The following is a 17,031-nucleotide window of genomic DNA, read 5'->3' as shown; positions in this document are numbered from 1 at the left end:
TAGAAAAAGGGAAACTGCAAAACAAATTCAACAGCCAAACACGGCCGGGCGCGGTGGCTCACGCCTGTAATCCCAGCACTTTGGGAGGCCGAGGCGGGCGGATCACCTGAGGTCGGGAGTTTGAGACCAGCCTGGCCAACATGGCCAAACCCCGTCTCTACTAAAAATACAAAATCAGCCGGGCCTGGTGGTGCGCGCCTGTAGTCCAGGTTACCTGGGAGGCTGAGGCAGAAGAATCGCTTAAACCCAGGAGGCGGAGGTTGCACTGAGCCGAGATCGCGCCACTGCACTCTAGCCTGGGCGACAGCGAGACTCTGGCTTAAAAAAAAAAGGCTGGGCGCGGTGGGTCACGCCTGTAATCCCAACACTTTGGGAGGCTGAGGCAGGCGGATCACAAGGTGAGGAGATCGAGACCATCCTGGCTCTACTTAAAAAAAAAATATATATATATATATACACACACACACACACATATATATACACACACACACACAAAATAAAATAGCCGGGCGAGGTGGCGGGCGCCTGTAGTCCCAGCTACTCGGGAGGCTGAGGCAGGAGAATGGCGTGAACCCGGGAGGCGGAGCTTGCAGTGAGCCGAGATCGCGCCACTCACTCCAGCCTGGGCGACAGAGTGAGACTTCCTCTCAAAAAACTTTTTAAAAAATTTTAAAAAGCCGAACAGTAATACTTACCTCAGTACCCTTGTGAGTACGTTTTTGTTTCTATTGATTTGTAACGAAGCCGCTTAGGTCGCTTTCCAAAATTCTTTAAAAAGCATCTCCAAGAAATATTGTGGTCAGAGAATCCAGAAACCTGGGACAATTTAACACCCACTTACGCTTCCTTCTGTATGGCCCAGACACTTAAAGTCTGCAGCCGGAGTAGGTTGCTTTAGAATTGCCTTCCCTTCTGAAAGGGCCTGAGGCCCTTTGGCTTGGGCAACAAACCTCAAGGCTGTCTCAGTCCCAGAGCTTAGATGTTGTTCATGGCCATCATTTAGATAATACATAGTTTTTTAAGTTTCAACAATCAAAATTCTACAAAGGAGATTAACAAGAATATAATTTCACATTTTATGCATGTTGAAGTAAGTAACCATGCTGGGCCGGCCTGAGGCTTTTATGATTTGTTTTAGAGTTGGTGTGCTGGGCCCCGAGGTTTTTTCTGTTTTGTTTTAGAATTAGGCTTTTACATCGTTTGAACCCAGGAGGCGGAGGTTGCAATGAGCCAAGATCACCCCGAGCCAAGATCACCCCAATGCACTCCAGCCTGGGGGACAGAATGAGACAAGTCTCAAAAAAAAAAAAAAAAAAAAGGTGAGACTCCTTTTGAAAAAAAAAAAAAAAAAAAGCCAGACACGGTGGCTCATGCCTGTACTCCCAGCACTTTGGGAGGCTGAGGCAGGCGGATCACTTGAGACCAGGAGTTCAAGACCAGCCTGGCCAACATAGTGAAACCCCCGTCCTTACCAAAACTACAAAAATTAGCTGGGCATTGTGGCAAGCACCTGCAATTCCAGTTACTCAGGAGACTGAAACAGGAGAATCGCTAAACCTGGGAGGCAGAGGCTGCAGTGAGCCGAGATTGTGCCACTGCACTCCAGCCTGGGGGACAGAGCAAAATTCCACCTCAAAAAATACAAATAAATAAATAAATAAAAGAATTGGGGACTCACTATTTTGTCCAGGCTGGACTACAACTCCAGAGTTCCAGGGATTCTTTTGCCCCAGCCTCTGGAGTAGCTGGGTCTAGAGCTTGCAACGCCATATCCAGCTCCAGACCTGTATTTTTTGAGGGAATATTCAATCGGTGTGAAGGAAGAGAAAAGAAAATCACTGTGCATGAAAGCAGACTTTAAGTTGTTCTGAGACTGCTGAGAGCATTCAGGCTGGGTAGAGGAATGGTTTTCAGGTTGAGAAAAACAAGGAGACATGGGTCCTTGGTAGAAATCTTTGGGAGCTTTTATTTCAATGTGGGTTCAGAAGCCTGTTACTGTCTGTGATAGCTCACACCTGTAATCTCAGCACTTTGGAAGACCAAGGTGGGAAGATCACTGGAGCCCAGGAGTTCAGGTCCAGCCTGGGCAACATAGTAAGACCTGTCTCTACAAAAAAATAAAAAAAATCACTGGATGTGCTGGCTCACGCTTGTATTCTCAGCTACTCTGGTGGTGGAGGTGGGAGGATCACTTGAGCCCAGGGGGTCAAGGCTGCAGTAAGCGGTGATCATACCACTGCACTCCAGCCTGGGTGACAGAGCAAGACCCTGTCTCAAAAAAAAGAAAAAAAAAAGAAACCTGGGACTGTCATCCAGTTGTCTACAGTATCAGTCCCTTAGCTTGGAATTTCAGGCTCGTTTTCTGTTCCTTTGTTTGTTTTTTTGAGACAGCTCCTCATTTTGTCGCCCAGGTTGGATTGTGGTGGTGTAATCTCAGCTCACTGCAACCTCCACCTCCTGGGTTCAAGTGATTCTCATGCCTCAGCCTCCCAAGTAGCTGCAATTACAGGCGCGTACCTTGTAATACCACGTGCGTTGTAATACCATGCCTGGCAAATTTTTGTATTCTTAGTAGAGATGGGGTTTCACCATGTTGGCCATGCTGGTCTCAAACTCCTGACCTCAGGTGATCCACCCACTTTGGCCTTCCAAAGTGCTGGGATTACAGGAGTGAGCCACTGCACCCAGCCTTCAGGCTTCCTAATATGTCCACAACGTGCTTTTCCCATGGAATCTCCCATTATTCTTTTAAACATGCAACTGTGATTTATTCTCTGTCATCCATATGTTTTGCTTTCATGACATTGCTTTCTCGGTTCATCCTAAATGGGTTACTTTGTGGCTGTGCCTACTTCAAACATCAATTTGGTGGCTCACACCTATAATCCCAGCACTTTGGGAGGCAAAGGCAGGCAGAACACGAGGTCAGGAGTTTCAGACCAGCCTGGCCAATATGGTGAAGCTCCATCTCTACTAAAAATACAAAAATGAGCTGGGCGTGGTGGCAGTTGCCTGTAATCCCAGCTACTCGGGAGGCTGAAGCAGGAGAATTGCTTGAACCCGGGAGGCAGAGGTTGCAGTGAGCCCAGATCACACCACTGCACTCCAGCCTGGGTTGACAGAGCACGACTCCATCTCAAAAAAAAAAAAAATTCACTTCTTCCAGAGTGCACTTTTATGTACAATTTAATGCACTTCCCACCACCAGTGATGCCCCTTTTCTAAATTCACCCAATCATATATTGCCCAGTGATACTGATTTTTATTGCAGTTTTACTATTGAACTCCTAGATATTGATTTCTATCTTCAGGTGCTTCTGTCTTGTGTAATGGATATATTTCATGTACTTCCTCAGATTTCCTTTGCCTTGTTTGTTTTCTGTACCCATAATCATTTGCTCTGCTTGTGGCTCCCCAGTTGCATTTCTGGAATCTCTGGCTTCTCCTGCCACTTCTGAACAATGCAGGAGCTGACTTCTCAGTGGCTGCTAGGGCCTGGGTAATGCATGCTGGGAGTATGGGGGGGTCACTCCCCATGGAGTAACTTTTGCCAGCTGAAACCAATGGGCTGAGTAAGCACAATACTTAAATTCCCTTTTCTCCTTCCTTCCGAGGATGCAAGGATGGTTTCTCCAGTGTGTCTGGAGACAGGCAAGACTGAGTGAGTGTACCTGCTGACAAAGCTGCTGTGTCTCTTCTGGCTCATTTTCAAGGCGGGGCCAGCAAGGTAACACATCACCATGTATTACTTCACATCCTCCTCTACCTAACTTCCTTCCAGCTTTATTCACTCTGGCTGTCCTGAATTTGTACCTCCCAAATAAAGCACTGGCACCTAATCTTTACCTCAAGGGCAGGATCCACATTTTTAATGTTTCTGTTATCCACAGCACCTAGTACATGGCATTTGGTATTCAATAAATATTATAAATAAATGGTCAAGATGTAAGAATCCCCTTTCTGGTATAAATAACTATGGTACTTCATTAGAGAACAAATACACATTAAGATACAATTTATAGTATCTCATGATGTATATTTTAGGTGTTTTGTGTTTTAATTTATGAAAATAGAGATGAGGTCTCACTATTGTTACAGCTCTTTGACTCCTGAATTTGATGAGTTCTGAGTTCTTGTCCCATGACTGAGAAGAATGAGGTACACAGACACTGGAGAGTGAGTAAGGCAGAGTAGAATTTATTGAGTGACAGAAAGCCTCTTGACAGTGAGAGGGTACCCGATGGTGGGTTGCTGGCCACGAGCCTGAGTCTATGGGTTTTTGTGGGTTAGAAATGGACAAGTGCATGCTGATTGGTCTGTGGCTATGCTTGAAAAAGCACCATTCAGAAATAGGCACGATAGTATAGAGGACCAATTGGGGAAGGGTAGTATGTGTAAAATAGGTGAAGGATAAGGACCAATCAGAAGAGAGGGTGCCAGATGAGAATGGGAGCTCTCAGTCTGGTTCATGGATCTATCTGGAACTCATAGCTTGGTTTTCAGGCTTTAAACTGTCCTTGGCTTGAAGGTTGAGTTTCACCAGGGACCCATCCCTGTCTGCCTAGGAATTTACCTGCCTCCTATTGCTATCACTATGTTTCCCAAGCTGGTTTCAAACCCCTGAGCTCAAGTGATCCTCCTACCTTGACCTCCTAAGATGCTTGGATTAGAGGCATGAGCCACCATGTCCAGCCTTATTTATTTTTTAAATAGGTAATACACATTCACATGGTTCAAAATTGAAAATGTACAAAATGGATTAACAGTGAAAAGACCTCCTCTTATCTTTGACCCCTAGCCTCTTAACTTTCTTTCCTGACAAGTAATGTTATCACTTTCTTGTGTATCTCTGCAGAAGTTTATGGATATATAAACTAATATGCATTATATATATGCATATACATATATTTGATTTTGCACCTTTTTTCCACTTAGCAATATATATTGGAAATAAACATTTGAAAAGAACAATACATTTGGTGATAACTTCATATCATTACACAAAGAGCTTCTTCATTCTTTTGTATGGCTACACAGAAAGTATCTATTGTATCCATTTGTCATAATTTATTTCACATCCCCTCACTCTTTGCTATAAAAATAAGGCTGTAATACATTGTGCATACTTTTGGCCATTTCCAAGATGAATTACTGGAGGTGGAATCACCGGGTCATAGGGTAGCAGGTTAGTTTTTGACGGGTGGTATCGACTCTTTGAGGGGCGACTTTTGCTCTTCAGGGGTCTTGACTGCTTTCCCCTTCTCAATTACCTGCACAGCCCTCAGCAAACTGTCCTGCAGAGCCTGGTTCTTTACCATGTTAGTAATCAGGAACGTGATGTCCCTGATGTACATCTGCCTCGCTTTATCAGTATAGTGTTCTGCCTTGTTACCGTGTGCAATGAAGAAGGTACAAAGTGCTGTGATGTCTCCTTCTTGCAGCCCGCACTCCTCCAGAATGGAATCCCATACAACTCTAATGCGCTCGTTCTTAACTTTTCGTCTGAGTACAGAGGCTAAGGTTGGAAGACCTCTCACCAGGTCTGGCAGCTTCTCAAGCACACGAGTATGCAAGCAGATAAGTACTTCAATAACGTAGCTGTATAAAATATTCAATTCCATTGAAGTGAACCTACAAAAAATATGGAGAGCTTCTTAAGCAGTCAAAAATATATGGAAACAGAAAATGAATTCTTTTAGGATTAACTCAATATGAACCCACTAGGAGAACCAGCTGTTGTAATTTAGAAAATATTTACTTTAGAATTTAAATTCAAATTCAAATACTTACCTTTTTTTTTTTGTTTTAAAGAGATGGGGTCTCACTTCGTTGCCCAGGCTGTTCTCGAACTCCTGAGCTCAAGTGATCCTGTTGCCTCGGCTTCCCAGAGTGCTGGGATTAAAGGCAGGAACCATCATGCCCTGCCAATACTTACTTTAGAATTAATGCAGATAGGCTGGGCACAGTGGCTCACTCCTATAATCCCAGCACTTTGGGAGGCCGAGGTGGGTGGATCATCTGAGGTCAGGAGTTTGAGACTAGCCTGGCCAACATAGTGAAACCCTGTCTCTACTGAAAATACAAAACTTAGCTGAGTGTTGTGATGCATGCTTGTAATGGTAGCTAATCAGGAGGCTGAGGTAGGAGAATGGCTTGAACCCGGGAGGTGGAGGTTCCAGTGAGCTGAGATTGCCCCACTGTACTCCAACCTGGGTGACAGAGCAAGACTCCATCTCAAAAAAAAAAAAAAAAAAGACAGAAAAAGAAAAAGAAATTAATGCAAATAAGGCTTTGGCAAGCAAGAGACCCTGTGACGAGATATGTACCATAGTTCCTGGCATATAAAGAGATGCGCAAATTAATCTTTTTAAAAAAACATAACCTAAGAAAATGTAATTGCTTTACAATCCATTGTGGGAAAGACACTAAAGAATTCAATTTTGGAATGACCACTGGAAGCTCTCAAAGCCACAGAATCCCACTGATTTCTCAACTGATACTCACTCGAGTGCCCGAACTGCTGTCCACATCTCATCTTGGGCTGCTTGGTTTGCCAGAGTCTTACTATGATGCTCGAATTTCTGCATCAGGTTATCCTTGGTGAAGTCTAGTTCTCTGAACTGTGCTTCTAACACTTGGAGTTTGTGGTCTACTCTATAGGATAACAGAATCAAGGGTTAGTTTAGGTTACAGGACAAAACTAAGGTTTTGCTTTAAGCTGAGGCTCTAGTACATTATTTACAACCCCGACCAAATTTGGATAACTTTTTTTTTTAACTTTTACTTTAAACTCTGAAGGGAAAATGGGTAGCTATTTGAATTTGAAAGTTTCAACAAAAATGGTTCCATTTGCCGTTCCCTCTAGCCACCATCCTTGTCCTTTCATCCCATATATTGCAAACCTTTGAACTATCTAATTACTTGAATTGCCTATCATGTCTTGTTTTTGTATTATACTTTATGCTTTATTTGTTTATGTATGTATTTATTTATTTTCTAATACAGAGTCTCACTCTGTCACCCAAACTGGAGTGCCATAGCACAATCACTACCTCCCAGGCTCAAGTGATCTTCCCACCTCAGCCTCCCGAGTAGCTAGGACTATAGTTGTGTGCCACCATACCTGGCTAATTGTTAAAAAATATTTTTTTTGTAGAGACCAGGAATTGCTATGTTTGGCTGGTCTTGAACACCTGGGCTCCAGTGATCCACCTGTCTTGGCCTCCCAAAGTACTGGGATTACAGGCATGAGCCACCATGCCCGGGCTATATCTTATGCGTTAAAGACTATTTTATGTAAGCATTACTTTGGTGTTCACAGCAACCACAAAAAGTAAAGCAGTCATTTTTACTATTTTGCTATTAAAGAAATTGAGTCTCAAGAGGATTGAGACCTAATGTCATAAAGTTAGCTAGTGCTGAGACCAGTATATAATAAGGTGACTTTTTCTACCCTATTCTGGTTGTCCAACTCTTACCCTTTCTTCCAGAATCAGCTCAAATCCACTGCCTTGTTAAATTCCCCTTCTGCCTGGTGATCTCCTTGCCTGCCTACTTCTCGCTTACAAGCACTGCCTCTGTGAACCTATCTCCCCACCTCCTGCTTTACTATTAGGGTTAGCCTTTCATGAACTAAACTGTAAGTTCTTGGAGGGAAGGACTCAGAGACTATTTCTTAGATACCTTTATGCCTGTCTCCCAATACCCAGCAAAGGTCTTACACTGTAATAAAAGTTTTCCTGTATGATTGACATCTTTGATGTGAATGAAATGCTGAGTTTTGTAACCCAAAATGAGGATTTGAGTAGCTCTGAACAGCCGTGACCATCAGAGGGTGCTGTGGCACCAGCATTATGTCTAATTAATCACAGAGACTGCAGGACACACCTCACTTGCCTGAGCCACCTAGATTGTCGTTATAAGGGAAGTGATGAGTCAACACACACGCTACTTCTCTGAGCTTCTGTGTCCCCAGTGACCCGAATACCTTTGTGACTGCCCAGCATTCTATGCTTGATCATCTTTTATTCTTCGTTCTGAATTTCTCTCAAGGCTAATTCTCCTTCAGGTACTACATCTCTCCTAAGCTTTAAACCTGTATTTTCTTTTCTTTCTTTTTTTTTTTTTTTTTTTGAAATGGAGTCTCGCTCTATCACCCAGGCTAGAGTGCAGTGGCACAGTCTTGGCTCGCTGCAACCTCTGTCTCCCGGATTCAAGCGATTCTCCTGCCTTAGTCTCCCAAGTAGCTGGGACTACAGGTGCCACCACACCTGGCTAATTTTTGTATTTTTAGTAGAGATGGGGTTTTGCCATGTTGGCCAGGCTGGTCTCAAACTCCTGACCTCAGGTGATCCACCCACCTCAGCCTCCCAAAGTGCTGGGATTACAGGCGTGAGCCACCATGCCCGGCCTAGACCTGTATTTTCAATATGTTTTGTGCATCTCCACAAAGATGGAGATGTCAAACTCAACTCTCCTAAGCTTAACCTACTAACACCTCCCCCATCTTCAGAAATTACTGTGAAGAAATGTCAACTGCTTTACACATAAATAAAACTCAGTATAAAATGTTCACTTTGTAGGAATAGAAGCCTGTGTGACCTAATATGCCTGCAATTTCTGTCTACAAGGCAAAACCATGTGATTTGAGCTGGGTGCAGTGGCTCACACCTGTAATCCCAGCACTTTGGGAGGTCAAGGTGGGAGGATCGCTTTAGTCCAGGAGTTTGAGACCAGCTTGGGCAACATAGTGAGTCCTCATCTCTACAAAAAATAAAAAATTAGCCTAGTGTGGTGGTGTATGCACTTATGGTCCCAGCTACTGGGGGGGCTGAGGTATGAGAATTGCTTGAGCCCAGGAGGCCAAGGCTGCAGTGAGCTGTGATGATGCTACTGCACTCAGCTTGGGCAACACAGCGAGACCCTGTGTCAAAAAAAAAAGTCATTTGGCATATACTATTTGTATTAACTTCTAGACCTTTAAGACTATATTGCTTATAGGTCATCTGTAGTTTGAATCTTAGAGAGGAATTCTAGCTTGTCAATCAGTATAAAAATGTACAGTTGCAGTTCTTTGGAATCCTCTCACCAAAGGACAGTCCCAGGCCGTTCCACAAAAATCTAAACCAGCGTGCAAATCTGAGCGCAGGCTGTTTTGTTCTGTTTTGTTTGACTACAGTTCCCTAGTCCCGTTAATGACCTCACCATCCAACCAATTCCTTGAACTAGAAATCTCAGAATAATTCTCAACTTTTCTTCTTCCCCCAATTTATGTCTCTCTAACCCATTCCTGCCTCTCCATCTCCACTAAATGAGTTTCTCATCATCTTTCACTAGGACTCAAGATTACAGTAGCCTAACTGGACCCCTGTTTTCCATTTCCCATCCATCCTCCAGACACATTCTTCTAAAACACAATTCCGATTCTGTACCTCAGCTGATTACAAATGGTTGACGTTATCCTGGCTTGCCCAGTGATCTACTCAGAGCCAAATTGGATCTCTTCGGCAGGAAAGTCAACGGCCTTCACCCTTTGCTTCTGTCTTCCGCCAGTCCCCTCACCCATCCTAGTCACCAATACATGAGACATCTCTTGTCATCTGCTTGGATACATCGTGTGGTTCCAGGCTTACATATGGCATATACCCACTGTTTCCTCAGCCTAGAATTCCTTCCCATATTTTTCTCCCTCATAAGCTCCTACTTACACTTTAAGATCCAGCTTAAATGACCCTATATGAAGAGTTCCTTTCTCTAGTGTCAAAGGCAAATTGGTTGATCCTCCGTTCATATTTGCACAGATCTTTAGGAACATCACCGTTGAAAGGTCAGTCACATTAAATTGTAAATATTTTTCAAACTTTTCTCTTTCCTACAGGTTGTGAGCTCCTTTTACCTTTTTCTGTAAATCTAGAATTTAGCACATGCATACATTCAATGGCATTACTGCACCTGGGAGCAGACTTTTCTTTATTGTTAATTTACATAGGTTTGGGCCTGGAAGACTTAAACCCCTGTCGTAGAGATGGAATTCTTTTTTTGGACGGAGTCTCGCTCTGTTGCCAGGCTGGAGTGCCGTGGCGCGATCTCAGCTCACTGCAACCTCTGCCTCCTGGGTTCAAGTGATTCTCCTGCCTCAGCCTCCCAAGTAGCTGGGACTACAGGCACCCACCACCATGCCCGCCTAATTTTTGTATTTTTAGTAGAGGCAGAGTTTCACCATGTTGGCCAGTATGGTCTTGATCTCTTGACCTTGTGATCTGCCCACCTCAGCCTCCCAGTGTGCTGGGATTATAGGCGTGAGCCACTGCGCCAGCCATAGAGACGGAATTCTAATGAGCACGTCTGTAGTTCTTTGTTTATTTCTATTCTTCATTCTTCTCTTACCCATCTTCCCAGAATAGCAGACCCATGCTTGCTCCCTCCCTATAGCCCTCAGCAACCTTTTCATTGCCTCCTTCAAGGATATCAGGGTCGTGGTTTCATTGTTCATCTTCTTAAGGCAAAAGGAAAGAAAACAAAAACAAAGCAAAACAAAAAAGCAATAAATGTTTGAATCCAGAATTTTCTGCCGTCTTCCTCTCAGCAACAGGCAGCAGTAGCACGAGCACTCAATCTACATTCTGCCTGAAAGGTCACTCAGTACAAGAAGCTTTTAATAGCTTGCACATCCAAATATAGTTTCAAAGAACTGATCCTGTGAACACAGGTGTCCTGGAATGCACTATCACATTTGCGTTTGAAAACTGAACCATAGTACGTCAACATAGAGCAACAACCATGTATAATTATGACTCTGTGTACATGACTGTAATATATATACGGATACATTAATGCAACATACAGGATTAAGTTACATGGAAATGTTACTGTCATATTTTAACAGCTTCATTATTCAATTACAACCTAAATTAGGTTTAAAGAGTGCCCCAGATCTTTTATGATGATGGTATCAAAGCAAAAAACCTAACCATCATTAGAAACTACTAAATGCTTGTTATGGCTGGGCATGGCAGCTCACTCCTGTAATCCCAGCCCTTTGGGAAGCCAAGGTGGAAAGATTGCTTGAGCCCAGGAGTTCAAGACCAGCCTGGGCCACAGACCGAGACTATCTCCACAAAAAATACAAAATTAGCCAGGAGTGGTGGTGCACACCTGTAGTCCCAGCTACTCAAGAGGCTGAAGTGGCAGGACTGCTTGAGCCCAGGAGTTTGAAGCTGCAGTGAGCTATGATCATGCCACTGCACTCCAGCCTGGGCAAGAGAATATATATATACATTAGAGAGAGAGAGAGAGAGAGAGAGAAAGAGAGAGAGACACAGAGAGAGAGAGCTTCTAGTATTAGATTAGGAATTGAATATAAATACGGAAATAAAATAGGACTCCTGTTTTCATGAGATTTAAAATCTAATTGGGAAGATAGAATATATCCTTAAATAGAAAATATATATGGGATGTGTGCTAAGTACATAGAGACCATAAAAATAATAGAAGATGGGAGACTAAGTCACTGAAATCATGGGTCGTTGGGGAAATGCTCACACTGAAATTAGTACTTGCCTTGGCCTTAAAGGTCAAGGTCTTTGATTATCAGAGAAGAGCGTTAAGGGTGTTACAAACTGGAGACATTGGTGAGCAAAATCACAGAGGTGGCAAGGTAAATCATGTGTTCAGGAAACAATGAGTAGGTATGTTTTGAGCAAAAGATTCATATAAGAAAAAGAAAATAACCACACCATTTAAACTGGTAAGAGCGATGTCACGTATTTGTTCTTTCACTGAATACTTTATTCACTTATTCAATATTTACTGAACATCACAGATATTAACCGAATGGATAAAACGTACGAATGGATGAGCAGCATTATTCCAGGCACTGGTAATATAGTGATAAGTAAGGCGAAATCCTTGTCCTCAAGGGGCATGCTCACAGGGAGACAGCACATAAGGATTACAAGAGAGGGGATGCTTCTAGCTAGCCTGGTAAGTAGTTTGGACAGATGTGAGCCATTGGTTCTAGAAGATTAATCCAGGGCCGGGCGCAGTGGCTCACACCTGTAATCCCAACACTTTGGGAGGCCAAGGTGGGCAGATCACTTGAGGTCAGGAATTCAAGAACAGCCTGGCCAACATGGCACAACCCCATCTCTACTAAAAATACAAAATTTAGCTGGGCATGGTGGCACACACCTGTAGTCCCAGCTACTTGGGAGTCTGAGATAGGAGAATCACTTGAACCCAGGAGGTAGGGGTTGCAGTGAGTGGAGACAGCGATTGTGCCACTGCACTCCAGCCTGGGTGACACGGCAAGACTCCATCTCAAAAAAGAAAAAAGAAAAAAAGAAAAGATGAGCCCGGGCGCAGTGGCTCAAGCCTGTAATCCCAGCACTTTGGGAGGCCGAGGCGGGTGGATTACGAGGTCAGGAGATCGAGACCATCCTGGCTAACACGGTGAAACCCCATCTCTACTAAAAATACAAAAAATTAGCCGGGCGTGGTGGCGGGCGCCTGTAGTCCCAGCTACTGGGAGGCTGAGGCAGGAGAATGGCGTGAACCTGGGAGGCGGAGCTTGCAGTGAGCCGAGATCGCGCCACCGCACTCCAGCCTGGGAGACAAAGTGAGACTCCTTCTCAAAAAAAAAAAAAAGAAAAGATGAATCTAGCAGTGATATTGTAGTATAATATGAAATATATTTGGTCTTTGTCCCCATTTCAGTCACAAAGCTCCTAAAACCCTGGGAATTTCCTGAGTGATAGGAGTGTCCTTTGTTATTCATAATGAGCCCCTTTTGATCACATGTGAGTTTATGCTAATGAGGTGATTTAGGGTGGTGCAACTAGATTAGCCTCCAGATGGGACTGGTCACTAGAAAGACCAAGTGATTATAGGTTGGAACTTTCAGAGCCATTCACCAACCTCTAGGAATTGGAATGAGTGAGCTGGAGATTAAGTTCCATAGAAACTCTTGGACAATGAGGTTTGATGAGCTCCTGTGGTGTCACAGAGAGGGTGTGGAAGCTCTACAGCACCCTCCCCCATACCTTCCTCTATGCATCTCTAACAGCACCCCCTATATCTTCACCTATACATATCTAACAGCACCCCCCCATCCCTTCCCCTATGCATCTCTAAAACTGCCTGTTCATCTGTGTGGCATTCAGATAGCCACACCTAGTCAAACCAATCCCCTGGGCTCTATGCAAATCAGACACCACCTCCTCGAGCCCTCCTGACATAACCAACTGTTTCTGCTAAAGGAGGTTATTCCATTTGGAGCCCTCCTCCCTCTGTTTGGGGGAGCTGTTCTCTTCCTTCTTGCCTATTAAACTTTCCACTCCTTAATCCACTCTATGTGTGTCTTTGTTGCTAATTTTTTTGGCATGTGACAAAGGACCCTGGGTATTTCTCCAGACAATGGAGCCATATCACCACACTCAGCTAGTTTTTGTATTTTTAGTAGAGATGGGGTTTTGCCATGTTGATCAGGCTGATCTCTAACTCCTGACCTCAGGTGATCCACCTGCCTCAGCCTCCCAAAGTGCTGGAGACAAAGGAGCCTGGCACAAGACAAAATACCCTGGGTGTTTCCCTAGATAATGGAGCCATATCATTTTTGGGGGCTCATCCGGAATCCCAAGGTACAACATTCAATGGAGCGGTGAGTAGAGGAGTGGACTCAAAATCTGTCCTTTCATTCTGAGGCTCTTGGTCTCCATTTAAAAATCAAATCAAATCAATAACAAGCATCTATCAGCCAGTTAAAGACACGTTTAGTGTGGCTGCCATTCTTAGAGACTTGGATGTCAGGCTTACTGGGGAGAACATGGAGACTCCCCCACAATACCCATGGGTCATTGGGCATGTTGGTCATGCTTCCAACCAGCTTCCTTTCATGAGGAAACCTAACCATCCCATGAGGCCAGGAAAAGTTCTGAAGCAATTGAGAATTTCTGGCCAGTGCACGCCCTTGTATTATTCAAATGCTTCTGGACTGGACTCAACCTCCAATAGCCTGCCCACGTGTTGGTAAAGGATCCCCAGCTAGCCTGTTGGAAAATTTCCCTTCTTTTTCTGTCTGTGATCACTATGTCTCTTATTTTCTCTGTATGTCAAATGTGATGGAATTTTTGCAGCCCAGGGAAGTAATCCTGTTAGGGAAGATCAGGAAACGCTGTAGTAACCATGGATGTAGCCCAGGATCTTGCCATCTCCTAGGGACAGAGGGCCTCCCCTTTCCCCCACAGTGAGGTCACTCACTATTGCTCCTCTCGCGAGTGCATGGTATTTCTAAGCCAATAGGGCCACCTTGTGGGAATAGAAATCCCCTCCATAGGACACATTGTTGGTCCACTGTAGCTTCCCAATTTTTCCATTTTGCAGCTTTCTTTATGCTGCTTCTGTGAATGGGAAAATTCTATCCCAACAATTAGGAGTAAAATGTCCTCTGCAGCCAAATTTTAGTCCTGATACTGTCCCATCAGCAGGAAAATCACCATTAGGTCCTTTAGTCCCTTTAAGGCACCTATTCTGGCTCCAATTAAAACAGTACTTAATTAGTAAGGGGATTTTTAAGTCCAGAAGTTAACCCAAACCATTTTCTAAGGGTAAATGCTTTAGCACGGGCCATAATAGCAGCCAATCTAGCACATTCGCTCTGTTAAAGGAGCCTTGCCTTTTACATGTTTTTTTCCCAAGATCCATTTTCCAGGGAGGCACACAGATCACACAAGTCTAGGAAATAAAAGGGGAATAACACACAGAGAACTAGGACAAAGTGGGTATGCATGACTAATCCCATATTCTAGTTTCTCTGGTTCCATGGCTTGGAAGGTCACGCCTCCAACCGTGGGCGGCACATTTGACAAGGTGTCGGGACCCAGGAACCAAGGAGGGAAAACAGTCAGGGGGACGCTCCCACTGTCTTCCTTCTCCACGCTGGGTCACACACTGAAAGGAAGGAGACTAAAAGGATGACTTTTTCTCACTTCTTTTTCTAGATAGGAAACAGACCATCTATAACCTGCACTCCTCTGGAGTGCATTCTAAAGAGCTAGGGCTCCTTCAACCCTGAGACTTTGAAGAAAAAGCACCTCATATTCTATTGCACAAAGGCATGGTCTTCTTACCATCCTGGGGACAGACAAACCAACTGGAGGGGGCCTTGCTTTTAATATTATCCAACAATTAGATCTTTTCTGTAGACAGAAGGGCAAATGGTCTGAGGTCCCCTACGTATAGGCTTTCCTTGCCCTGCAAGACAACCCAGATCTTTACAAGCTTTGTACAATGGACCCAGCCATGGCAGGCAAACCCATAGGGAATAATTCCCCAGAGCTAAAGCAGATTCTAGAGGAGCAATCTGAGACAGCTACTGAATGTCCCAACTCTTCTAATCTCCCTCATCCAGAACTCCCTCCAATCATGCCATCCGCCCCTCCAGCTCCACCATCTTCAGTATCACCCACTTTACCCACTTCACTCTTAGCTCTACAGGAAATGCCTCATGGAAATGGTGCTATGAAGGTTCATGTTCCCTTCTCATTACAGGATCTTAAGCAAATAAAGGGAGAGAGGCTGATTTTCTGATGACCCCCATAGGTATATAGAAACTTTCCAAAATTTAAATCAGGTGTTTGACCTCACGTGTTGCTCCTAAGTCAGATTCTCACTGCAGCTGAAAAGCAGGCAGTTCTTCAGGCAGCAGAAAAATACGGAGATGTGTAGGTGAAGGATTACCTATGTGCTGAGGCAAGAGACTGAAGGCACAAACTGTTTCAGTATAATAAAGAAAATAGTTAGAATAAGAATACTTATAATACAAATTAGATATAGAGATGATCATGGACATTATCAATCATTAGTATAAACATTATTAATCATTAGCTTTTAATTTTACTCTTTGTTGCATTACTAATATAACCAAGGAATAACCGGCGGGTATAGGGTCAGGTGCTAAAAGGACATTGTGAGAAGTGACCTAGAAGGCAAGAGGTGAGCCCTCTGTCACATCCGCATAAGGGCCATTTGAGGGCTCCTTGGTCGAGTGGTAACACCAATGCCTGGGAAGACACCCGTTACTTAGCAGACTGCGAAAGGGAGTCTCCCTTTCCTTGGAGAAGTCAGGGAACACTCTGCTCCACCACCTTCTTGTGGGAGGCTGGATATTATTCAGGCCTGCCCGCCAGTCATCCGGAGGCCTTAACCCCTCCCTGTGGTGCTGTGCTTCAGTGGTCACACTCCTTGTCCACTTTCATGTTCCTCCCGTACTCCTGGTTCCCCTTTGAAGTTAGTAGTAGATAGCAGTAGAAGAAATAGTGAAAGACGTAAAACCTTTGATCTTTCTTATAGGTGCATAGAAGAAAATGCTGACGTATGCTGCCTTCCCTCTCTGCTTCAGCTACCTAAAAGGGAAGGGCCCCCTGTCCCATGATCACATGACTTGCTTGACCTTATCAATCACTTGGACAACTCACCCTCCTTACCCTGCCCCCTTGTCTTGTATACAGTAAATATCAGCGTGCTCAGCTATTTGGGGCCACTACTGGTCTCCACGTCTTGGTGGTAGTGGTCCCCCCGGCCCAGCTGTTTTCTCTTTATCTCTTTGTCTTGTGTCTTTATTTCTTACAATCTCTGATCTCCGCACACAGGGAGAACACTCACTAAGCTCCGTAGGGTTGGACCCTACAGAGATGAGCAACATGTCTCCTACAGCAGACCAAAGAGATAAAAAGGAAATAGGGAAGGTGAAGAAAAAAATGGAAACTCCATTCCCACTAGGAAGAGAAGCACTTCCGGTAGACAACCCTCATGGGAACCACAATAGCTCAGTAGATGAATGGAAAAGGAAGCACTTTGACTGTGCATATTAGAGGCCTACAAAAAACCAGAGCCAAACTTCTTAATTACTCTAAACTATCCATGATAGACCAAAAACCAGATGAGAATCCCACAGCCTTTATGGAAAGGCTGAGAGAGACACTAACAAAACACACCTCTTTATCCCCTGATTTAGCTCAGGGACAGCTCATCCCG

At 44.2% G+C, this 17,031-nt stretch overlaps 1 protein-coding gene across 2 annotated transcripts; it reads right to left on the bottom strand.

Annotated features, from left to right (window-relative positions):
• Positions 1-4,175: 4,175 nt before the first annotated feature.
• On the bottom strand, positions 4,176-10,648 carry SMCO1 (single-pass membrane protein with coiled-coil domains 1). Of its 2 annotated transcripts, none has more exons than XM_025377265.1 (3): positions 10,443-10,648; positions 6,505-6,654; positions 4,176-5,631 (listed from the first exon to the last, which is right to left on the bottom strand). In XM_025377265.1, exons 1-3 carry the CDS (start codon positions 10,490-10,492, stop codon positions 5,187-5,189), a joined length of 645 nt encoding a protein of 214 aa, XP_025233050.1. In that variant the 5' UTR covers positions 10,493-10,648; the 3' UTR covers positions 4,176-5,186. The 2 variants fall into 2 exon arrangements, with proteins under 2 accessions (XP_025233050.1, XP_025233051.1); XM_025377266.1 differs by having other exon boundaries at positions 4,181-5,631; positions 10,387-10,648.
• Between the last annotated feature and the right edge of the window lie 6,383 nt (positions 10,649-17,031).

Source organism: Theropithecus gelada, chromosome 2 (genome assembly GCF_003255815.1).
Source record: "Theropithecus gelada isolate Dixy chromosome 2, Tgel_1.0, whole genome shotgun sequence".
NCBI lineage: Eukaryota > Metazoa > Chordata > Mammalia > Primates > Cercopithecidae > Theropithecus > Theropithecus gelada.
This window is presented reverse-complemented; position numbering and strand designations above follow the sequence as displayed.

What these genes read in the sequence shown, in the direction of transcription:
- SMCO1 (XM_025377265.1), bottom strand. Translation starts at nt 10,492, where the DNA reads ATGAACAATGAAACCACGACCCTGATATCCTTGAAGGAGGCAATGAAA. An exon ending in TTGAAGGAGGCAATGAAAAG is followed by an intron (nt 6,655 to 10,442) that starts GTTGCTGAGGGC and finishes GTTATCCTATAG; the next exon opens with AGTAGACCACAAACTCCAAG. An exon ending in ACAGCAGTTCGGGCACTCGA is followed by an intron (nt 5,632 to 6,504) that starts GTGAGTATCAGT and finishes TATTTTTTGTAG; the next exon opens with GTTCACTTCAATGGAATTGA.